At 52.3% G+C, this 23,046-nt stretch overlaps 2 protein-coding genes across 3 annotated transcripts; one reads left to right on the forward strand and one right to left on the reverse strand.

Annotated features, from left to right (window-relative positions):
* Positions 1–1,721: 1,721 nt before the first annotated feature.
* On the reverse strand, positions 1,722–11,461 carry MLF2 (myeloid leukemia factor 2). Of its 2 annotated transcripts, none has more exons than XM_074810249.1 (9): positions 11,399–11,461; positions 8,559–8,632; positions 6,449–6,575; positions 5,948–5,983; positions 4,427–4,480; positions 3,890–4,015; positions 3,207–3,366; positions 2,879–3,119; positions 1,722–2,321 (listed from the first exon to the last, which is right to left on the reverse strand). In XM_074810249.1, the coding sequence occupies exons 1-8, from the start codon at positions 11,420–11,422 to the stop codon at positions 2,941–2,943; spliced, it is 780 nt and encodes a 259-aa protein (XP_074666350.1). In that variant the 5' UTR covers positions 11,423–11,461; the 3' UTR covers positions 1,722–2,321; positions 2,879–2,940. The 2 variants fall into 2 exon arrangements, with proteins under 2 accessions (XP_074666350.1, XP_074666356.1); XM_074810255.1 differs by lacking the exon at positions 11,399–11,461 and adding an exon at positions 8,876–9,025.
* A 4,302-nt stretch (positions 11,462–15,763) lies between these two features.
* On the forward strand, positions 15,764–19,786 carry PTMS (parathymosin). The gene is made up of 5 exons (XM_074810262.1): positions 15,764–16,375; positions 17,103–17,174; positions 17,926–18,007; positions 18,155–18,219; positions 18,813–19,786. The coding sequence occupies exons 1-5, from the start codon at positions 16,328–16,330 to the stop codon at positions 18,861–18,863; spliced, it is 318 nt and encodes a 105-aa protein (XP_074666363.1). The 5' UTR covers positions 15,764–16,327; the 3' UTR covers positions 18,864–19,786.
* The last annotated feature ends 3,260 nt before the right edge of the window (positions 19,787–23,046 follow it).

The raw sequence follows: 23,046 nt of genomic DNA on the forward strand, positions 1-23,046 counted from the left end.
CTGGAGGAGTCAAGGGGGGGTTCCCTTCTTTTGGAAAAATAAAACCCTGCTCCCTGAAGTCAGAGGTTACAGCACCGTGTCAGCCTCAGGACTAGTGAAGAGGAGACCCTCCCAATACACCTCCCGTGCTTACCCTTTGGTTTGGGATCTCTAAAACTCTCTCCTGGGCTCCTGTCTCTTTCCTAGCCTTAACAGAAGGTCTTCCTCTAACTTTTCCATTTCCCTAGAGCACCAGAGCCTTGTCACACCTGGAGAAGATTTTGCTGAGATCTTGGCAATGACTGCACAGCAGTTAGCGAGGCTGGAGCAGTCGGGTAAATCACAGCCCCCACCACAGAGCAGAAGAGCACACAAAGGTCTGTAAGCAGGATGGCACTCAACAGGGTGCAGAGGCTGAAACCTGATAAAAGGATGAGGGATTTGATCAAGATTAGGAATTCCATGGCCAAAGAGGAATGGATTCTCACATCTCAACGGGCCAAATTAATCCCCACCAGCACCACACCCATCTCCCTGTTCTCTCTCTCAGACACGGCCAGGACTTCGTGGCTGGTTACCACCACTATCTCAACACTGTAAGCGCCTTTTCTGAGCTCAGTTGGTTCTTCACTGGACCAAAACACCAGGTCCCACACCTCACACCAGCTCAAGACACCACTGAGATGAGGGCCGCTGCTGTTCCAGTTCTGTCTTTCAAAGTCTGGCAAGCCCACCATGACTTGTCTTCCACTAAACCCCTCCCAAGCCCCACTTTTTGCTGCAGAGCTCCTCCTCACTCTTTTCAGGGCCTGCCTGGACTACAGTAACTCCAGATACTCACTCTGCTCCCAGGGCAGCTGGCTTACCCCCCTCCAACACTTACCTCACTGTCTCAACCAAGGTCCCTCCCTTCACTCTCCCAACTGCACCCAGATGTGGAACCAGCACCTGAAGACCGGGACTCCCACCAGGATTTGCTGTGGGACAAAACAGCACGGGGAAGTGGGGAGAGAGCACACCATCAGCTACAGCCCTCCCCAGCACCTCCCTGAAGGGTGGAACACATGCAAGAGCTGCCCTAAGCTTCCAGGGGCTGGATTCTGCTTCCTTTTTTTGTTAGTGCCCATCTGTACAACATGGGGATACACGGCAAGATCCCAGCACGCCACTTCCAAGTGTAAGTCATGCATCAATTTCCTGCCTTCTGTTCCAAAAGAGTTGATGAAAAGGGTTACGTAAGGGCGTGTGCCAGAGCAGGAAACTGGCCCGAGAACACAGGAGATCTTCCCTAGTCCTGTATTCCTTATGCCTCTCAAGTTTCACCTAATACTGACGAAGTTAAGAAAAGGTCATTTGTAACATCAGCCTCAGAGGCAGAGAAATAATAAGAAAATAATGCAAATATTCCCTGGCTGTGCAGGAACCCCAGAGGCCCAATTCAGGGCTGCACAGATGACCAGGCAGCGAGAAAGACCAACCAATCTCCCTTGAGCGCACAGGAAAACTACAGCAATTCAAGGGTGTTTCTGCCAACGGTGGGTGCTTGGGTCTTCTCTCACAATTTCCATATTGAGCATTATTTCACTTTGTAGCTATATGGGAAGGTCATAAGGCTATTTTCTATAAGAAAATAAAGCCTTAAACTCTGAGTTTCCCCTCAGTTTCCCAAGGATTTGAAAGAGCTTACTTAATTCCACAGCAGGCACAATTAGGTCAGCTGAAGGTAAAGACTGATCCAACAATTCTTTACAGTTTGTTTCTTTATTCAGTAAACATCTAGTTACAAGTTTCACAAATTAAAAAAGTGGGGGAGCTGACTGAAGAGGGGTCGGGGCAGGGGCGGGGGCCCACAGGCTGATCCAGCTTTTGTTCTGCTCCTCCCTTCTCTAACACACACATCCTTCTGCTTCTCCATAGTTGCACCAAGGAGCAGGAGGGGAATCAAAGCCTCTGTCCCGGTGAGGGGAGCAACACGGGGTTCTAGCAGAATTCCCTCACACTTCTTTCACAGGGGACTAAACACAAACTTCAGAACCAGCCCAACCCAGCACAGAAAGAGTGGGAAGGATGGAAGAGGCAAGGTGGCAGCTCCTCATGCCCACCACTACTGGCAGAAAGAACAGAACCAAGGGAGAGCAGAAAGGGAATGGGCAATTAATGTGTTCCTTGCACATCAGTGAGATTCCCCATGCCCCACTGCAGCACCCAAATGGGGCAAAAAAAGAGCAATGCAGAAGATTAGTTGCTTTGTTTCAATTCTTAAGTGGGAGGAAGATTAATACTAAATTTGAGGAGGGTCCAAGTGGTGCTTTGAAGGGGCTTCGGAGTTTCACTGTCTGTACCTGGGAGGAAGGGAAACGGAGAACATAAAAAGAGTAAGTGGTGACGAGAAAGCAGCACAGAAGACAGATAAAGACATGTTTAAACCTGATGTCTAGACAGCAAAAAAAAAAAGAAAAAAAAGGAAAAAAGTCCCTTTTTGAGCACTAGATTGCATCCTAGTGAATCCTATTCAAATCACAGGAGAGCAGACACCAGCACTTACTTGTATTTCAAACTGGATTGACAGCAAATGGTCTCTAAATTCTATACAATGACAGTATAAACACTCTACAGATTGTGATCCTGCATCATTTCATACCATTTCAACCATCAGTTAAGGCTGACACCACACTTTTTTGTTGACAACAGAGCTAACTTAAGCGGCTTCCACCTTCCCATTCAGAACACTGTTTTCTCAGAAGTCACATCTTCCCCTGCTCACTAGATTAAGTGGGAAAATTCGTTTCCAACCAACGCTTCAAAACAATGTAAGACTGGGGCAATGTAAGAAGATAATCATGGGGCTAAGAGGCAACCGTGCAGTGGAAGACGAGGGAAAAAACTTGTTAAGACTTACAAGAGCGTGTAGGTAGATTTGGGGGTGTCCACATTGCACCCCCCACCAGGCCTGCTCTGGGTTCACCAGTCGTACCGACGGGACTGTCTGGAAGGAGAATCCTCAGGGCCCTGGATCGCAAGACGAGTCCCTTCAGCCCGACGGCCGCTGCCGCCTTCGTGACGTCGGTAATCCAGCCCCCGCTGCGGCCGGAAACGGGACGTCTCTCGCCTCCACTCATCGTCGAAAGCGGCTGCGTCACCTGTGTAGGGAAGAACAAGCTCAGATGGGGAGGAGGGGGGAAGCAGCACCTGGCGTTTGCTGGGAGGAGGACACGGGCAGTACTCACTCTCATCCATGTTGATGTAGTCCTGCCTCTCCTCCTGGTCACCCGTGCGATGGTTCCGGGACCGCTGCATGATGTGGGCCCGCTCCCTGATGTGGTGTCCAATCGACATTTGTTCCAAGCCACTGTCCGAGTCCCTTACGGTCCGTCTGGTCTCACGGATCTGAGGGCAAATTCCCGCGTAGGATCAACATTTTAACTCATTCTCCCAGCCCCAGAATCACAGAATCATCTCAGTTGGAAAAGCCCTTGAAGCTCCTCCAGTCCAACCATGAACCTTACACTGACCGTTCTCAACTCCAACCAGATCCCTCAGCGCTGGGTCAACCTGACTCTTAAACCCCTCCAGGGATGAGGACTCCACCACTGCCCTCTGATTCTCTGATCAGGCACTCTGACTCTTGCCTGCAGTATTTCAGTCACATTGCACTGCCACCACTCCCAGGGTATCCGATGCAACATAATGAAGAGGGGAAAATGAATTCCCCCCCTGGCCAGCATGTCCTATCCCCTCCCAGTGGCCCTCAGCATGGTTCAGTGAGTCACAACGCGCTCCTCAAACGGCGACTGACTGTGAAGCAGAAGCGCTGTGGGTGGCCAGTGCTGAGCCACCAAATGAAGCCTATCCACCCACAGCAAAACCAGCAGCCTCGCGCTGAGAAGACGCACTGCAGCCTCCTCCTTACCCCGCCAGGTGCCGAACGCATCTCTGAGGTCTCTTGATAGACTTTAGGCCCATCACCCAGGTTGGAATAGGAGATGACAGTTGAGGAGGTAAACGTCTGGCAGTTTGCACCGCTTGTCATATGCTCCTGCAAGAAGAAATGGGGAATGGTACAAAGAAGGAATGGGAAGGAAGAAGAGATGGCAGTTAATTCTCTCTCTATGCAACGAAGTAGGAAGAAATTACAATAGCAAGAATATAATCCCCATGGGTCCATCTTTCTGGAGAATACATTTTCCTGTGAAATTAATTCTCTTTTCTTGCTAAACAAGTCTACCCCCATCCATCTCTCCTCCCCGCGCTCAGAGGGTACTCCTCAGGAAAAAGCGCTCTACCACTGAATCCTGGTCATGAAGCAAGGCTTACAGCCTCTGCCACCTCAGCAGCATGAGCACAGCCCCGACCAAAGCAGCACGGTAAGATGGGAGACATTAGAGGGGAGGGCAGGAGCACCCTCAGTACCCCCCTCGATACAGACTGCTTTATGGAAGGTTCTTACCATGTTTCCAATCATGTCATTCATCATCCCAAACATATCTATGAAGCCACCTGCCTGATAAAAAGGAAAAGAGAACACAAGAATAGTTAGTTTGGAAAGATACAGGAGAAAAGAACAACAGACAGTCTGCAAGGGACAAAAAACTGCTGCCTAAGGAAAAAACCCTTATTCTTTCCCCTTTCCTTCAGCAGCGCAGACAAAATCCAGAATTTGAGGTTGCTGTTCTCTTCATTCTCTCAGGTTGCATTGCCCAGGGGTTCTGGCTCTCCAGATCTCTCCATACAGCAAAGGTTGTTCCTTTACTTCAGGTCTGACTCCTGAAGCACTGGGGTTTGTGAGTGTCTGGGCACTCAGCAAAGCTAAGAGAAGAAATCTCAGGATGCGCACTAACAGTGATCTTAACCATAAGTCATCCTCAAATGACGTTTTCACCTCATCACTGTCAACTCTTAATTCAAACCACAAGGAAGTTTCCACTGATTGCATTCTTTCTAACATAATAACAACTTTTCTTATTTTCCCTACAAACACCTGACTTTTTAATCTTGCAAACCTAAAGGCTGCAGTAATATACTGGGCCAGCAGGTCTCACAGGTTAATTGTGCAATATGTAAACAAAATTGCTGTGTCAGTTTAAACTTGCTGATTTTTGTGTTTCCTCGAGTAGCCTCTTGTTCTCGTTTCCAGCAGAGCAGTACTCACACGCAACGTTATTATCCTTTGAAGTTTACCTGTTTGTATTATTAATCCTTCTCTGAGCTACAATTCCAGGACACTTAAGTCTTTCACTGAGGCAATGCTGCAGAGCAAGGCAGCTAAAGTTGCTGGATCTAGAATAACCTATTTCCACTGTATTATTTTAGTAGATGATGCACACTCCAAGCACAGTGTTCTCACATACACACAGCCATTCACATTCCAGTCCTGTTCACCTGAAGTATTCTGCTGGCTTTTCCATCTGCCACCACTGGCAAAGGACGCTCAATAATCACCTCTGCCTACTGACGGCCAAGTCTTTTCCTCACGTTTGTCACGGTTCCTCCATTACCTCCAAACAGATCTGCGGCTTCTTTTCAGACATATGAGGTTAAGAGACTATCTGCTCTTCCCGGATATTAACTGTCCCAATTCCTATGAAATATTGTGCTATAACAGCTTTAGGGCTCTTCTTTGGTCAAGATGCAAGTACAACCTCCCCATATAAACAGAGTTAGAATCTCTCCTCTAAAACAGCTCACACACTACATTAAAACATTAGAGGAGAAACAAGGGAAAGGCCTGAAGTCATACAGCAACTCAGTGCAGTTTCAGTTCAATACCCTCTTCCGTATTCTGTTTACTATAAATCTAGAGCTCAGTCTGGTCTCTTCACACCTTCCCACCCTCACTACCATTAGGATAGATGGTCTTGCTCACAGATGGCTACATTTTAGCACCGGTTGCACACAGTGCTGATGAATCTCAGTATAGAGTCACTACTTGGAAGGCCCCTAACATGACCCTGAAAAACAGAGAACTTACCATGCCGAGCATCCCGAAGGGCGAAACAGCTCCTGCCTGCCAGGACAACAGAAAAACAGAACAGAGAATGACCTCGCAACAGCCAAACACTAGATCCTCCTCAGAACACCCTCATCCTTCTCAGAAACAGAACTGGGAACGCTCAGGCCCAACAAATAGATCAAGAAAGTCCCCCACAGATTCACGGTGGTTCAAACCATATTACCCATAACAAACCAGACAGAAGGTGGTGCTCCTAAATTTCTCCCAGTTATACTGATTTATGTCCTTGAGAAATACCATGTATTTCTTCCCTTCTTCCCATTCAACACAGGACGCAGTCGAGTTTAACATATTAATGCACATGGAGTAAAGAAAAGGACAAGAACGCCGTGATGGAGATTAATTCTGCACCCACCATCCGTGTGAAGGTGAGGGGGGTGCCCAAGCCAATAACAGTGGAAGATAAAAGCTAACAAGGCAGTTTAAGAAATCCTATCCTGTACTCAGCCCCTCTTTTACCTGCATTCTACGGCCAGCCTGGCGAGCCCCAGGTGTGGTTCCATCAGTGATGCCAAGGAGCGGGCCGAAGCCGAAACTTCCAGAAAGCACGCGGTTCATGTGCTGCCGGTGGATGGCAAAAGGGTCCCTTTCGAAAAGGTTGAGAGGACAATGGTGAGGAAGGGATGATAGAAGACAAAGCCCCACAGAATCCACCCATTCTGCCTTTGAATTTCTCTTACGTAACTGAACATTCCTCTCCAATCTGAAAATCCAGAATCTCAAGAACTTGGAGTTGCTTATGGTGATCCTTGGGCCTGGACGGGACCTCTGGATCCCATTTTATTTCTTGTAATAGAAGGTATTACACCGCAGAATCCCTCTCAGGCACTAACTGATGTCTGTTCAGAAGTAGTTTGGTGTTTGGCTCCCACCAACACTTTAGGAGCAAGCATGGCCAAGGCTATTCCAGAACCTCACTGCTCTAACAGACAAAAGCCACTTCTCAGATCTGCAGTCCACATACCACCATCATTTCATACTCATTTCCTATTGTGCCATCAAAACGTTTTATGTTAACAGCTCTGTGAAACAATCAAACCTTTGTAGATGAGCCGTTATTCATTTTGCAGGGAGGCGCATGAAGACCCTCCTGGCTGCAGAGAGAGGACTACACTTAATGGGACCAGAGAGCAGGCAATCCTAGATATTCTCCTCTCACCCCTTCACATACACACGCGCAAACGCACTCAAACACAGGACTGAAGCCTCCAGAATAGACTGCACGGCCTGTCACTGTGTGACATCCCTCTGCTGTTTTCCTACAACGTTACATGTTCACTTGTCAAGAGGCTGAGACCACATACAGCTCTTGCAGACTTGAGAGGGAAAGGGAACAATAACTGGGGTCCCTAACTGGTTTTCCTTCCTTTCCTTCTTTTGCAGCCTCCACTTTGAGGGCTGTACGCATTCACACATGCTGGTGGAGCAGGGAGAGAATAAGGAGAATAAGGAGAAATGGTCACAGAACACAGCGACCACAGTAAAAAAAATCTGGGAAATACCATAGCACTTCTCTGCACGTCTTATAGCCTGCACTTATCCCTCTTGAGCATGAATAACCTCAACAGCATAGAGTATTCCTGAGATCACAAAAGCACCTACTACAAACCAATACTTTTCCGTCTCTACTGGAAATGCTTCCCATAATAAAAGCCAGACTCATACCTGCCACATCAATGAGAACACACAGTCATTCTGTGACTAACTGGGACATCAAGGTCTCCTCTGCTGCTAATTTGTTTCCCGATGATAAAATTCTTGCTTATTATCAATTTCATAAGCAAAAAATGGACTTTATTAATCTACATAAATTAATTGCACCACATTTCTGGTAGTGCCATGCTTAACATAATCAAATTCTTACTGTATTACAGCCTATTCCTTATCTGTTTTGGCAAGGACTGCCAACTTAGTTTCACTGCCAAAATTTATCAATAGCATCCAATTTCTGGACTGTGGACAAAACCAAAAACATTCAGTAAAAGGAATCCCAGGAAGAGTTCTTGGGACCTTTGTTAGATTTTAAGATTTGTATTTCAAAACTACTTGTTGTCTTCTCTTTACTTAGTTCCTTACAACTTGACAACTGCTTTAGCAGTCTTCCCCAGCTCTGTTAATGACTTCCTGCTCACAACTGCAACAAACACTGGACGGAACAGTAGATTTTATCTATCTGAACCGAAATCCTGCTTTGCAGAAGAAAAAAAAAATCCTTACATAAAGATTAGGTATTCTAGCTCTCTCTTCCTCAGACAGTTGCAATACCTTTTGGCCTACTTTATTTAATGATGCTTCCCTCCAAGACCGTGCTCTACTATTACAGAAATCAGACCAGCGCGAACCAGGTTATTCCCTGTGCTGCCCCTGAAGAGAATGTTTGTATTTTCCTCCCGACAGCTGCTGCGCTGCGGTATTTCCCGCAGCCCCGGAGGCCCCTTGCCCGCCTTTCGGAGGGGTAGCACACACCTGCCCCCTCCCCTCCCAGCCCCGCGAGGTCGATCTGTGCCGCAGCCCCCCCTTTCCTGCTGCGCTGCCCCCCTCCCCGCGGAGGGTGCCCAGCTCGACTCACATGGCAAACATGGGGTCCTCCGGCTCGCCATCCCTCATCAGCCGGAACATGCTTCCCTCGGACGGGGGCGGCCTCTGCGGAGGGGAGGGGGGGAGTGAGCACAGCCGAGGTGGAGGGCGGGGAGGAGACAACAGCGGAACCGGCCCCTCCCGCGCCTCCTGCATCGCCCCCATCCCGGGCAGGCGATGGCAGCGCTCCCCCCGCGGCGCCCTTAGGCCGCGACCCCCCCCTCCCTACCCGGCGGCCCTCCCGGCCCAGGCCCAGGCCCAAACCCAGGCCCCGCCCCCAGGCCCGTCGCGCCGCGCCCCTTCCCCTGCCTGCCGGCGCGCCGGTGGGTGCGGAGCGGTGGGCGCAGCCCTTCTCCCCCCCCGTTCCGCGGCAGCAGGACGCCTGCGGGGCCGCTCACGCCTCCGCTCCCATGGCGGCCCGGGACCGCGCTCGCCCCTGGACGCCCCGCCCGCCCCAGCCGCTCGCCCCGCGCATGCGCGCCCGCGGGAGGGGGCGTGGCCAAGAGCCCCGCCCCACGCACGGAGGGGACAGAGCGCCCCCTGGCGGTCCGCGCCCCGCTCCGCAGGAGGAGGCCCCGCGCCTGAGGGCTGGGTGGGGGGGGACGGGGACGCAGGCCGAGCACCGGGGCGGCGGCTTCCCCAGCCCGCCTGATCGGGCCGGGAGACCGAGCGGTGGGTCCGGGAGGGAGCGGCGGCTGGCATGCCCCGGGGGGCGGGGGGGAGGCGAGCGCTCGAATGATGACAGCGAGAGGGAGCGCGGGCACTGGGGGCGATGGGCCGGGCGTCCCGCGCAGCACGGAGAGCCGAGGAGAAGCGGGGAGGGGAGTTTGTGAGGCGGCTGCGGGCCGCCACTGAACCACGGCCAGAGCGCGGGTACTCGGTACACCGACAGCCGCGGCGGGGACCTCCACGCATCAGTGGGTGACAGCCGCTGTCACCCTCCCCGAGGGTGCTGGTTGCCTTCAGCTACCGCCGGCTCCACTGGAAGAAAAAGAACGGAGCGGACTGACTCCTTCCCGCCTGAGAGCAGGGTGCGCTTCCTTAGCAGCGTTTTGGCTGGCTGTGTGCGGGAGCCAGGCTACAGCCGTGCCAGAGGACTGGAAACAGCAGGGTGCAAGATGCGGTTGAGAAATTAAACTCCTGGGTCATGGCAGGAGCCATGTCCTTGGATTTTGGAGTCTGACGGAGGAGAATGACCTGGTAGCACGCTTTACGTGGTGGAACGCATAGGGGACTCGGCAATACTCGGTGCCACGGCAGGTCTCAAAACCGCTTGGTGTCCGGAAAGAATAGAAGACCTCTCCCTGGAGGTGCATGCGGATGCAGAAGACTCTTCGGGTGTCCCCCGTTCTATCCAGTAAGTGCATTCTGCAGAGGCCGAAACTAACGTCCGCACCGTGGAAGCTGGGGGTAGCACAGTGGTGCAGGGTCGCGAGGTGGAGACACGTCCTACGGGCAGTGACAAACCTCTCGGGCAGTGCTCTTAGGCGAGCTGCTCAAACGCTCCCGCCCCAGCTCAGAGCTGATCTGCGAGTACAGAAGTTCATACTGAGCTTCTGCTAATGCTGCCTCAGCCTCTCTGCCACTGCTTGTGCAACCCTGAATCATCCTTCAGACGCCTCCAGTCTGGGAGACTTTCCTGTCCCGCGTGTTTTCCTTTTGCTCTGAGGCTCTTCTGGTGTTTGATTACTGTGTGGAGTTGACCTCAAGTGGTGGGATTCAAAGGCAGGTGAAGAGCTTCTTGGGCAAGAATGTAAGCATATATTTTTTTTTTTTTTTTCCCTGGATCTGGGTTAAAATGACCTGCTGTGCCCCAGATACCAGTGATCCTCCCGCTCCTGGAATGCCCTAGAGATGGCAGGACTTCCTCAGTTCTTTCCAAATACCGAGTCAGGCATCGCTGCCTTCCAAACACAGAGATAGGGAAGGACCAGAACGGAGTTTGGAACAAATATTGCTTTGCAGATCCTTTTCTTGTCCCTAATGCTGCTGCTCTGCAAGTGGCCTGTGACCCAAAGGGCTGAGTTTATGAAGACTGGGGGCTGAGGCTGTGAGTCTTACTGGATATTTCGTAGCCTCACAGGCAGTCCTTACCCTTGGCGAACCCACGTTACCAAAGACTACATGACCAATGGAATTACCAGTTCAGCAAATCTCAAGGGAATCTAGCTTGCAAAAGATTGTGCTGGTGGCAAATGCTGGGTGAAACCCTGGAAGGAGCAATCGGAAATGCAACCTTTTTCCAGAACATGGACAAGCCATAGTTCTGAGGAATGCAGAAGCGGTGTCACTGCCCTATTTGTAGGAGAGGTTTCTGTATAGTACTCGCCACATTAAGTCCCACGTGCCCCAAGGGGATGGCCATTTGCTAGGTTAGAGTGACAAGCACACGGGGGTGTGAACAGAAAGCAAGACTCCCCATCTCGCTCCTGTCACATTCTCTGTTTAGGCTGCTTCTGGTTTTGTCATGAACAAAACCCATTAACTATGTCTCTCCATTTCCGTTTCTTTTTTTTTATGTCTCTCCATTTCTTTTTTTTTTTAAGCTGCCCAGGTTGTGCTGGAGGTAGTGGAGGATGGGGGAAAGGGGAGGATGAAGGAGCTCAGCAGGAGGTGAGTGAAGGGCAAAATGGAAGAGGGATGAATGGCACTTCCAGCCGTTCCTTCTCCTGCCTACCGCTGGCTGCTGCCAGGCAGCCTCCCCCCACCATCCCCATTGCCCTTAGCCGCCGTCAGCCAAAGGGGCAGCCACGGTGGAACATTCTGAAAGCAAACCGAGTATCACGTGCTGAAGGTAAACAAACAGTACGCTGAAAAATCATGCCTTGTTACCTGCTGCTTCCAGGGACCGATCATTTTGGCCAGGAAGGCAGAAACTGCTTCTCAATGTGTCCAAACGTTCCAGGGCCCCTGTGGACACCTGTAATACAAAGAAATCCTCGTTATCAGAAGTCAGAGCTACCCACAGCCATTTCCTCATTGGTTCCCTTCATCGATGCCTCTTGCGTAATCCTCAGCCAACAACTAACTCTGACCTCAGATGAAGGGCACCCTGAGAGAGGGACAGCTCTGATTTGATCCCCAAACGTGACAATTTGTGTTTGGGATGCTAGAGCCAGCCTGTGGTGGCTATAGTTTGTGGTGCACGGCAGCAATTACTTTCAGAATATTTCGCTCATGTTAAGAATGTGTCTGTCACACTGTGAGTGAGAACCACGACCTTCATCTGTGCTGTGTTAGCAGAGAGAGGTTCACAAAAATCACAGCTGAAAACCTCCCTCCCCTTTCTAGTCTCCTGACAGGCTGTGTCACCCCTCGTCACTCCCTTTCACTCCTCTTGCTTCCCCTAGTCGTGTTACCTACCCTGCTTCCCAGCCCTCCGCAGTCCTTCTTTAAATGTGTTGCCTCTGAGGAAGCCACTTCCCAATGCAAAGTTGGCCAGTGGTTGAATTCTTGGGTATTTCCTCTTGACTTCAGGGTCCAGCAGCCTGAAAGAAGAACAAAACTGATTATCTGCCTGGATTTTGAACGGATGCAGGACAGAAAGATGAACGGTGTGGATTAAATAAGTAAATGCATTCAAACACATTCCCTCTGCACACTGAGTTTTTGCTAGTTTCACTGTAAGTGCGAGGACAGGTACGCTCTCTGTCTGAATTTATGTAAATCTAAGAAAAGTTAATGCAAATGCACAACCTTCTGCTCTTTTGCTGTTCCGCAAACAGTTTGGAAGAGCTTTGGAACCACTTATGAGCTAGTTCACAAAACAAAATTCTTGAAATAATACCCAGTATTGTTTTGCTTTTGCTCAGAAAATGGCTCAGTTACTTCAGCCTTCAAGATGAACAAAAAAGTCATGTGTGTGTCCCCCCGACAACAAGGTATTAAACCAAAATGCATAAATATTTGCTTTTAGGTGCATGCACCCTGCATATGCTAGAAGCAGAAAAATAACATACCACGCGTGAAAGCCCAGATGCATATGCTCACGTATAAAGACACACACACGCAAGCTTAACACATTCCTCGGTAGAAAAGTAGCATTCTTTCTATACTCACAAAAGTAAATGCATGTAACAGAGAGAAAATATCATCACCGTACTGCATCTAAACACATGCACACACCTGAATAAACACAAAGCACAAACAGGGCACAGCACAAAAATTGTAACTTCTTGTACGGAGAAAATTACGTTCATATTTTCGTCCAGGCTGCAGACAGGCAGGCACAGTGTCTGTGTTCCCCACCAATGATAGAGCGTGGAACTTCTGCACCTCCCTCATTTTGTCTAAGGACATAAGACTCCGAAAAGGATGGAATATATTCTGCCAGGTTGGCAAAGCAACTTGAGGCAAAGATTACAGAACATACTGAAAAGGGACTTGCATCTGCAGATCGCACAATGAGTATACTTGCATTTGCAACAAAGGGAAAAACACAGATGGAAGGGGAGCAGGGAAAAGCTGCAAACCGAGCTGGCAGGTGAAAGGCAGAGCGGCACGAATGAGAGAGAGGAGAAGACCCAGGGAAGAGTTAGGTGAGACAGTTAAGGGATGCCCTCGGGGCTTGAGCAAAGCAGCTGCACACTAGAAGCCAAGGGAATCTCACCATCAGGATCTGGAGGGCAAAAAGTTGGGATGCAGAAATGGGCATGTCACAAGGCACAAAGAAGTTTCTCATGGGATTTAAGGGGAAAAACATGGTTGATACAGGCTTAGAGGGCAAAATGGGACGCAGGGAAAACAAAGAGGGGGGTGCGAGATGAATTTTGTACAGGGTGTAAAGGATGTCTCAAAGAGAAGCCAGGGAGAGGGCCACGGGAAGAATGCCGCGAAGAATACAGGTAGGAAGCAAAAGTTGAGAAGCAACAGGTGAGGAAAAATTGCAGAGAGGATACAGTGGAGGGCATAGAAGGGAAAATGTGAGGCTGCACACTGCAAGTGCGGGGTGGAAGGAAGGAAGGGGTCACGGGGAACACGCTTCCCTTACACAAACAGGTGTTTGTTGGCGTCTGTGGGTGTGCTGTGTCAACAAGGCGCTTGGGCAGTGTGACATCACTGAGTATAAGCCTTGCTTTCTCCCCTCTAGGATGTCATGTCAAGGCCTGCTTGTGCATTAATGGGAAAATGTCTCTGCCAAGGGATGCATGTTGGTGTAATTTTGCATTTTCAGTAGTTGAGAGTGTGAAGGATAAAAAACCTGGATTGGTGAGGAGAACAGCAGAGCCACACATCTGACAAGCAGAGCAGAGAGGAACAACATCTGGCCATTTTCTCGATTTTTTTTTGATTCCTATTTTTGGGTGTAGCTCCAGAAATTAAGAGTTTCTTCTTGCAGAAAAGAGGGATGAAAGAGAGGTACTTGAACCAAGCCAGGGCTTGAATGCTGATAGCAGCTAGACCTAAGAAGCTGGCCAGAGGAGCTTTGTGAAAGAGAAGAAAAAAATAAAAAAGTTAGTGCATGCATTTTCATGATTTGTTATTTTGGAACTAGTCTAGATCTGTTTGGGTTACCTGACAATTTCTTTGGGGCAGGCACCAGGTGTGTAGCTAGGAAGAAGGTAGATTAGTCAGATCATGAGAGAAGCAGCTGTAGCTGTGGAGGAGATGAGATGACAAGGTGGGGGCCTCCTACCTCCCTATCACATAGATTACAATTTATCCAATCTCTTTCATACTTTCCTTCAGGAGATACACACTTACCGCCCTCCCTGCTCCACAATCACTTTTTCTATTAAATGCTCAAACTGAAACACATTCCATTAAACACAGAGCACCTGTTCTAAATTGTGGCTTTGCACTGAGGCTGAGTTTACATCAGAAGGCCAAGGACTTGTGTGCCTAAATACATTTTTCCAACCAGATGGATTAATAACCTTGCCTTGTACCTGTGAGAACGGCTGTTTGCACGTGTACATCCATACGCACTCATGTGCGTGCTTAGTTTTTTGTACGTAGGCTTGCAAATGTATGCAAATTTTTTTGTGTGCCTGTGACTAAGAGTGGGGCAATATCAATCTTCTGGGGAAGGTAAAGGAGATTTAGTCATCCTGGTCTGCTCAAGCTGCTAAACGACGGTCTGAAGCGTAGCTACAGGAACATGTGTTTAAGTTAGCAACAAATCCCCGCAGCTGCAAGACACAACCTGCCATCCCGCAGAACGGACTTTTGCTGGAAAGGAGACGGAGCTGGGTGGCGACCGTCCCCAGTGGGCCGCCCCCTGCCTGGAGGCACCGCCGCCGCCTCCGCTGCCGGCGGGGAGAACAGGAACGGGCCCGTTTTCCCCGGCCGGCGGGCCGGGCGCTGCGGCAGACAGCAGGGGACAGTGTTGCACACCGCATGCTGCCCGCTCCAGCCGCCGCTCGCCCCGCCTCGCCCCGCCGCCGGGCTGGCAGCTGGGGGCTGCCCCTGGCCAACAACGGCAGCGGGGCACCAGGGGCGGGGAGCTCCCGGGGCGGGGGGCGGCCCTAACACCCGCCGCGCTACCGTGGGTAGCATGCAGCGTGCGGACACCGAGGGGCTCCCCCTCCCTCCGGTTTAAGCGCCACACAACGCCCGCGCTGCTTCAGAACAGGCCCCTCTCCTCACAGGCCGCCCCGGGGAGGGCGCTGGAGCCGCCCCGCGCCCTCTGTCCCTCGCGCGCCGTCCCACCGCCCCACGTGCCGAGCGGCCCCGCCCCCCTCACTGCAGCAACCGTACCCCAACAGCGAACCTACCCCCGGCAGCCAATGGGAAACCTGTTGCCAGGCAGACGGCTCATTTGAATGGCCCAATCAGGAGCCCACCCCTTAGTCCCTCCTTATATGGGGAAGAGGGATGCGGTCGCTAATCCCCCCACCACCCCCCCGCTAACTGCCGAGCTGGCGCGCGCCGGCCGGGCCACGCCCCCTCCCTCCGCCGCGGACAGAGCGCGGGAAAAGGAGCCTCGCTCCCGCCCCGCCCCCACCCGCAGGTTCCCGCGCAGGGGCCCAGCGGAGGGGAGGGGCGGGAAGGAGGAGCCCCGCCGCCGGGAGCGCTTCCAGCGGGAGGGAGGGACGGAAGGCGGGCGGGCAGCTGGAGTGGAAAATTCCAGGCAGGAGGCCGCGTGAGCCCGGCTGTCGCCAGCCCTGCCCTCCCACACGGCCCCGCTCCTCGCCCACCCTCGGGTCCTCCCGGAGGGGCGGCCAAAAAGTACCGGCCGCTTCCCCCCCCTCCGCCCCTCCCCACGCCCCGACCCGGCGGACAGAGGGTTCGGCTCCCCCCTGGTGTCGCAGCCCCCAGCGGCTCGGCGGGAAGAGCGGAGCGGGGCTTTCGTGCTTCGCGCCCCCGCCTGGCCTCGACGGGCCGGGCGGCTCCGGAGGAGGAGAGCGGCGCCTTGGCGGGGGGGGGGGGGGGGGGGGCTGCGGTTGTGCCCCCTCTGCCGGGCGGCCGCTGGTCCTTGCTGAGCCGCACATTGTTCTGGCGGCCGCGCTCCCCGCGGCGCGGCCCGTCCCTCTCCCCTCCCTCCCTCCCTCCTCCGCCTCCCGTCCCTCTCCCCTCCCTCCCCAGGTCCCTCCTTCCCTCGTCACCGGGCGGTGTATAAATCCCCTTTCCTCGGCGTATCCCCCCACCGCGGGAGACCCTGGTACTTTGGCCCCCGGGCCGGGAACCCGCCGCCTCCGCACCGCTGGGACTTTGCGCTCCCGCCGCTGACCTCCTTCCCCCCTCTCCTCCTCCTCCTCTCCCCGCGGGGCTCCCTCACACGGCTCCCACCGGCCTCTTCCCTTCGCTACCCGGGCCAGAATGTCGGAAAAACGCGTCGAGGAGGCGCCGGCGGAGCTCAGCGCTAAGGTGAGACACCGCCCCCCCCTTCCTCCTCGCAAACGGGCCCGCTCCCGACCGGAGGGGAATGGCGGGGGGGGGGGGGGGGGGGGGGAACACACCGGCCCTGTTCGCTCACCCCGGGGCCCGCCCGGCGGGGGGCGCGCGCGGGCCCCTCGCGCCGCCCGGCCAATGGGGGGGCGGGGGCGGGGCGGGGGGCGCGAGGGCCCTCGCGCCCCCCGCCCCGCCCCCGCCCCCCCATTGGCCGGGCGGCGCGCGCGCTGGTCGGGGGGGGCGGGGGGGGGGGGCGCTTCGCGCCGGCGGGTCTCCCCTCAGGGCGGGAGGCGGCGGCGCCGTTAAGGAAACGGTTTAACGGCACGGGGGGTGGGGGGGGGGAGCAGAAAAGTTGTGTGGACACAAAGCGCGGGCCCTCGGGTGACGGGGGGGGGGAGGCGAGGGCCGGAAACGCCTCGATCCTACGGACACGGTTCGTTTAGAAAAAAAACCAACAAAAACCAAACCATTAAACTCTTCCGTATTTCTGGTTTCCACATGTGTGTGTGGTCTGGAAGTAGCTCTGACGCGTTTTCGCTGCTTTTTCGTTGTCAGAGCGGGCAGATTTAATGCCTAATACGTGTTGTCTCCTCACTGTTATTCTCCGTTTCCTCTAAAACCCTCTTTGTTTAAGCATCCTCATCTTTTTATTTCTTGCCACTGACCACTGGAATGTTTGGGGTTTTTTTCATCTCTCGTATAGGAAATGAAAGAAAAGAAGGAAAAACTTGAGGAGAAAGCAGTCCACAAAGAAAAGAAGAAGGAGATTGTAGAGGTGAGGCCCTTCTGACAGGCAGATTTAGTGGCGTCGGGGAGGGTTTTTTAAGAGGTGGTTGGCCTGGCTTGCTGTGGGTAATGAATATGAAGAGAATATGTGAGATTAAGAAAGAGGGCAGGGAGAGGGGCAAATGAAGAGTGAGCTATAGGATAATTGTGGAGAATGAGCCTTGAAGGACTTAGCATAGTCAGCGTGGCCCAGTGGGAAGGTAAAAGATGAAAGAAGGGAATGGAGACAAGAGCAAGTAGGAGTTAAGATGGCACAGGAGACGTGGTCCTGTGCCCACTGAAGTATCCTGAGGTGCATAAGGAGTATAAGTTGAAAAAGGTGGGGGGAGGAACAGTGAGGAAATGTGCAGATCGATGAAGGTCAGAAGGGATCTGGAAGCAGATGTAACTGCGAGCGTAGGCGAAGTCATTAGCCTGCAACCAGAGAGGTGTTCTGATAGTTGGGATGGCAGCAGCTTGTTGGGATGTAAGCTCGTGGAAGTCAAGGAGGTTCATATCAGTGGGGAGGGACTGGAAGGATTGGTTTTATCAAGAAGGGCTGGCTGGGAGGAGGGTTTCAGCTGGGACGTGGGAATAGTGGTGTCCGAGTAACAGTGCCAAGGTCACTCGCTCGATGCACGTCTGAGGCTGGAGTCTGAAGTGACTGGAGCTGTGAAGATTGTTCTTGCACTTGCAGCAAAGAGCGTGTGGAAATGTCATCCTGACACCAATTTCTGCTCTGACCACTTTGTTTCATTCAGGATGAGGAAAATGGAGCAGAAGAGGATGAGGAAGAAAATCCTGATGATGTGGATGAAGAAGAAGGTGGTGATGAGGATGAAGGTAGGAGTAGTTGGTATAGGGAGGATGGGAGGGATCAGTGTGCAGAGGAAAAGATCATGGAGGGAAATTCCTTCTCTGACTGTGAGATTACATTCCCTTAAATGCTACTTCAGTTAACCCGTGATTTCCTCTCTTGCATGTGCTTAGAAGGAGACGAGAATGGGCAAGAGCAGGATGGTCATGCAGAAAAACGATCTGCAGAGGAGGAAGAGGTGAGTGACAGTGTGAGAGTAATGGCAGCGAGAAGGAACCAGGTTACCTGCTGTGTGCTGAGCAGATCCATGTGGATGCTGCTGAGGAGTGTCTCAAATTGTCCTTGGGTCTCACGGCTTCAGCAGCAGATGGGTAAACAAATCTGATGTGGGATAATAAACCCCCGTGGACTCCTTGTAGGATCCTGGTCCTTCCACTAGCAGTCACAGTGCGCTTGAGAGTCAAGGTGCTTGCGATTGTGCTGAGTGATGACCCCTCCAACACCTGCAGCTTCTGGGCTTCAGGCCAGAAGATGGGCTTGTACGGGTGGATCTCGGGGTCTGTCTGAAGCGATGTGAGCCTGGGCTTATACCTCCCCAAAATAACAGCACGGGTGTCTCTCCAAATGGAGCTGTTCACGTCTTAACTGTGACTGTCAACAGAACGGTTGTGCAGGACGCTCAAAGATCCTTTAAAGAGGAGTGGTTTTAGGGCGGGACAAACGTTTCCACGTGGAGGAAAGAGCAGCAGGAAGAATTCTGTGGAGAAATGATGTGCCTCCGTGCGGTGACTGATGGCAACTCCCTTTTTTTCCTCTCTGTGTCCTATGTAGGATGAAGTGGATCCAAAGAGACAGAAGACAGAAAATGGGTCTTCAGCTTGAGTCCTCCCCTCCCATCTCCTCTGTTCCGTCCATCTCTTCTCCTCCTCCATTCCAGCCTGTGCTTGCACTGTCCATTAGCCTCTGGCTTCACACAGTCTCAGATGAGGAAAGATTAGAAATGCTCTCAAACAGGGAAGACAGCGGTTTCCTTCTCACCCGAAGACCTAGCCCATCTGTGTCATTCCCCAGCTGAAATTATTCCAGTCCCCCACATCCCTTCAGCTGTGCCCTACCTAAAAATGATCCTCTTCCCTCAAGAATCTCATCGTTTCCTGGGGCCCCCTACATAACCTTGCGGGGCCCTTGTGCCAGGCTCCTCACGTGGCAAGCACCTCTCCTTTCCTTCTCACTTGCCCTCTTTTTTTTTTTTTGTCACTAGTATGACTGAGATTCTTGACAGCTTCTTCTCCCCAGACCCGCTGTCAGATGTCCGCCCTGAGCCTGGGAGGCTGTGGGCACAGATCTCATGGTGCGTTTTCCAGTCCTAGGCCTCCTCTCATCTGCTTTCCCACCGAACCCTGAGAGACAAAGAATATTACAAGCAAATAATGGTTCCATTAAACCACACATGGAGACAGAATTTATTTTAAGCTCTTTTTTTTTTTTCAAGTTTACATGACCACAAGCTGGCCCTCATGAATTTTTCAGAAGATAAGGGTTGGTTTTATATATGAATTTCATCTGAACTGCCTATTTTTTTAATTTGGAGGCTTTTTTAAAACAAATCAAGAGAGAAACAATTGGGGACCAAACTTTGATTGCCATTTTTTCCCTCCAGATTTTCTTGTGACCATTTTTTGTAAATTAAAGGCAATATAGCCACAGCATTTTCTATGGCACAGACATCACGAGGATGATAGATATAAATATATATATTGTTTTCAACTAGCACTGTAAATAAAAGTGTTTAAAAATATTTCAAACAGCTTGTGTGGATAGTTGTGTCTGTACATCCTGGGTTACGTGCTGATTGGATGGGTAGGAGGTGGCTTGTGGAAAGATGGGGTGGCCGGAGCAGCAGCCGGTACACAGCGGGACTAAGTTAGGCAAGAGGCCCGTGTTAGTCACCCAAACGGCTCCCAGCCGGCGTGCTGGGGCCCTGCTCCCTCCCTCTGCCAGGCCGTTACAGCGAGGGCACGGCACAGACGTGAGATAAAGCTCCAGGGCTATCGTGAAGCTCTTGAAACCACAACCGGGCCTCAGTGCAGCTGCTGGACGTGGCCACGGGCTGCTCTGACCCCACGCTGCCCTACGGCCTCCCTGCCCTGGCCAGCTTCAGGCTTGACTCGCCCAGCGCCAGGCGCAGCAACAGGGGAGTGTTTTCAGAGGCAAGAGTTTCAGTTCTTTGTCCCACCAGCTGCCTGGGAGAGATCTGTCAAGCATTTGTCTTTTTATCTGTAGACCTTTAAAGCTGCTGCTAGCAACTCTTCCTTTTTAAACTTGTACTTTGGCAATCGCGCAATGAGCTGCTGAGACCAGGAGCTGTAAATAATACCAACTTTTGTCTGAGCATCAGTGGCTTTGTGCTTGTCCAACTGCAGCAACAGATCAGATACCGGGAGTGCAAACAGTTGCTTGTCTCCAGAGGGGCAAAGCGTCAGCTGTCATTTTCTCCAAATGTCTGTGTTTGGGTGCTGGCCTGGCCCTGGGGCGTGGGGGGACACAATCGTGGTGCGAAGGGCACAGCTGCTGTCAAGCCCCTTCCCACCTACGAACGTCTCTGGGGGGCTGTGCTTGCCCAGTGGGATCTCTGCGCTGCAGCGTGTGGGTGCACTGCTCCCCCAGCACCCATGGAGCTCCTCCACCCATGAGGTGGTGGAGCCTCTGCTGGGTCTGGACCCATCTGAGCCCAAGGGCCACCACAGCCCTGGTGCTCCGGCCCCGGCCCCTTCACTCCTTCCCAGCTCGGTGTCAGGGAGGGGATTTGGGCCCTTCTCCTCCGGCAGGGATGGGGCTGGTTCAAACAAGCCCCTCTGGTCCCGGGACATCCCGGTCTCCAGCTGGAGCCCTGTGCTGGGCTCTGCCTTCAGGGGCCTTTGCAGCACGGCCGTTGCCACCATGGCCTCTCTCTGCTGCCCAGGATCAGCCTCGGCTGCGTTCATTGCAGCCCCGTCCCACCCCGCAGAGCTCCCTCAGCAGCAGGAGCCACAGCTGGTTAGGGTGCCTTCCCCCCATGAACAGCACTTCTAAAGCAGGTAGCTGCTGCCTGGGGTTGTCTTTGCAACGCTCCTCCCTGCTCCCGCCTGCCTTGGGATCAGTGTGCTGCTCCAACCCTCATGTACCGTCTGGCTGCGCTTTTGCGCTTTTGGTTTCCTACTGTTGCTCCATTTTGAAAAATTATGGATTCTAGTCTCTGTTCAAGATGCTTTCACATTGGAGCAAGTCCTCAGGACTCCCCCGAACTTTCTGCTGACCAGTCACCTTTTACTGTTCGGTACTAAGATGGATCAGTGGATGATACAATCTCTGCAGAGGCTGATTACAGCTTTCATGCTTCTTCCCCACCACGGCAGCAGTGCCTCACTATGAGTATTGAAGAATGTACTTGCCAATGAGAAGTTGTGGAGAGAGAACTCCATCTCTGCTTTCTATGTGGATGCAACACCAGTGCTTCTGGCTCTATCCAGCCAGTCACCCAGAAGGAAGTGAGGCAGCACCTCGTTGTTAGGCCAGTACTAGCAATGGTGAGCAGCCATCCCTCATTTCCTCTGAGGGAAACACTGTCGGACAGAGGGAAGTGACAAAGGGCTGCCAGACAGGTTCCTCATGTCTTTATGGACCCCTTGACTCCACAGCTTCTACTAGTTCTTCCATCTTATTCAGTTTTTTTGAACACCTTTGTCATCGTCTATGGATAGTTAGAAGATATCGTTACAGAAGGAGAATAGGTGGAAGAATATCTGCTTTGGTGTTTTTTCATCTTGGTGACCTGCGGGACTTGAGGTGAGGGCTACAGATAACATAATGTGAAATTGCACAGTTTCTTCCCTTTCGTTATATCTGCAAAGATCCATGCTGTATCTGGTGGTATTTTAGCTGACAAGGTGATCACAGCAAGAAGTTGCATAGTTTTCCAGAAAAAGTGGAGGATACAGCGTTCTGCACTGCACTTCATCTCAAGCCTGCCAGTGTGCTTGACTTCCATCCAAACTTGAAGATGCTTTTTGTCATTCAGTCTAATTCTTCTTCTACAGTGAGATCAATCATGTCATGCTGGTGTCATCAAGGTAAGAATAAAGTCCATCTTCACCAGTGATTCCTCAGAAGTAATGACAGGGGGCCTTATACACCTTTCTTGGCTCTGTGCTAATTCTTCACTCATCTAATTTGATTCCTGTGACCATCTGTGACCTTCATCAGCTGGGGGCAGAACTCCCTCAACTGTCCCTTCCATGCTTCTGATGGCACCCTCGCCAAGCTTCTAGCAGCTCTGGTCCTGCCAGCCAAGCGGCACCGGAGATTTCCTTCTCTCTCATCCTCCTCCGGGGCTGCTTGCTTTGAGAGAATTGTGGAGGTGGTGCAGTCATGCTCTCGCACGCTCTGCTAGACTTCCCTCTAGACTGACAATTTCTGCTTCCAAGGGCCCTTTTGTGTGATTTAGAAAAGCAAATGCAGACACCGGTGCAGCGAAGAGGTAGAAGAAGCCTACTAGGTCTTAGCTGCGTCCCTGTCCTAGCTTGGAAGAGCGAGTGACCCCTTGCTCCTTGGCGGGGGTCACCGGACGGCTGGCATCCGGACCCGCTAGGGTGGCAAGCTCTCCGCCTGAAGGCCGTGGCTGTTGTGGGGGGTGCAGAGTCTGCCAGGGCAGCGCTGGTGGGGTGCGAGCTGTTCCTTGTTGGGTGCCAGTGCAGGCACAGCCTCCTGAGGAGGACAGCTCTGGCTGCAGTGGTGAGCTGCGAGCAGCAAGCACGAGAGGAGGCAGCTGAACTCCATGTTAATTAAATAAAACCAGTTAACGCTTCTGGCTAAGCAGAGCGACCTGACCTAGCTTTGGAGTCAGCTCTGCTGCAACCAAGGGGGTTGGGTTAGAGATCTCCAGAGGTCCCTTCCCATCTACATCTTTCTGCAATACTTGAAAAAATAGAGGCCTGCCATGGAAAGTTTGAGCTGAGTCTGAAGATAGTTTGAACTGTTGAGCCCAGGAATGAATGTTCTCTGCGTCTTACAGCTGTCACCTCCTCAT

Source organism: Strix aluco, chromosome 2, assembly GCF_031877795.1.
Source record: "Strix aluco isolate bStrAlu1 chromosome 2, bStrAlu1.hap1, whole genome shotgun sequence".
In the NCBI taxonomy this organism is placed as follows: Eukaryota; Metazoa; Chordata; class Aves; order Strigiformes; family Strigidae; genus Strix; species Strix aluco.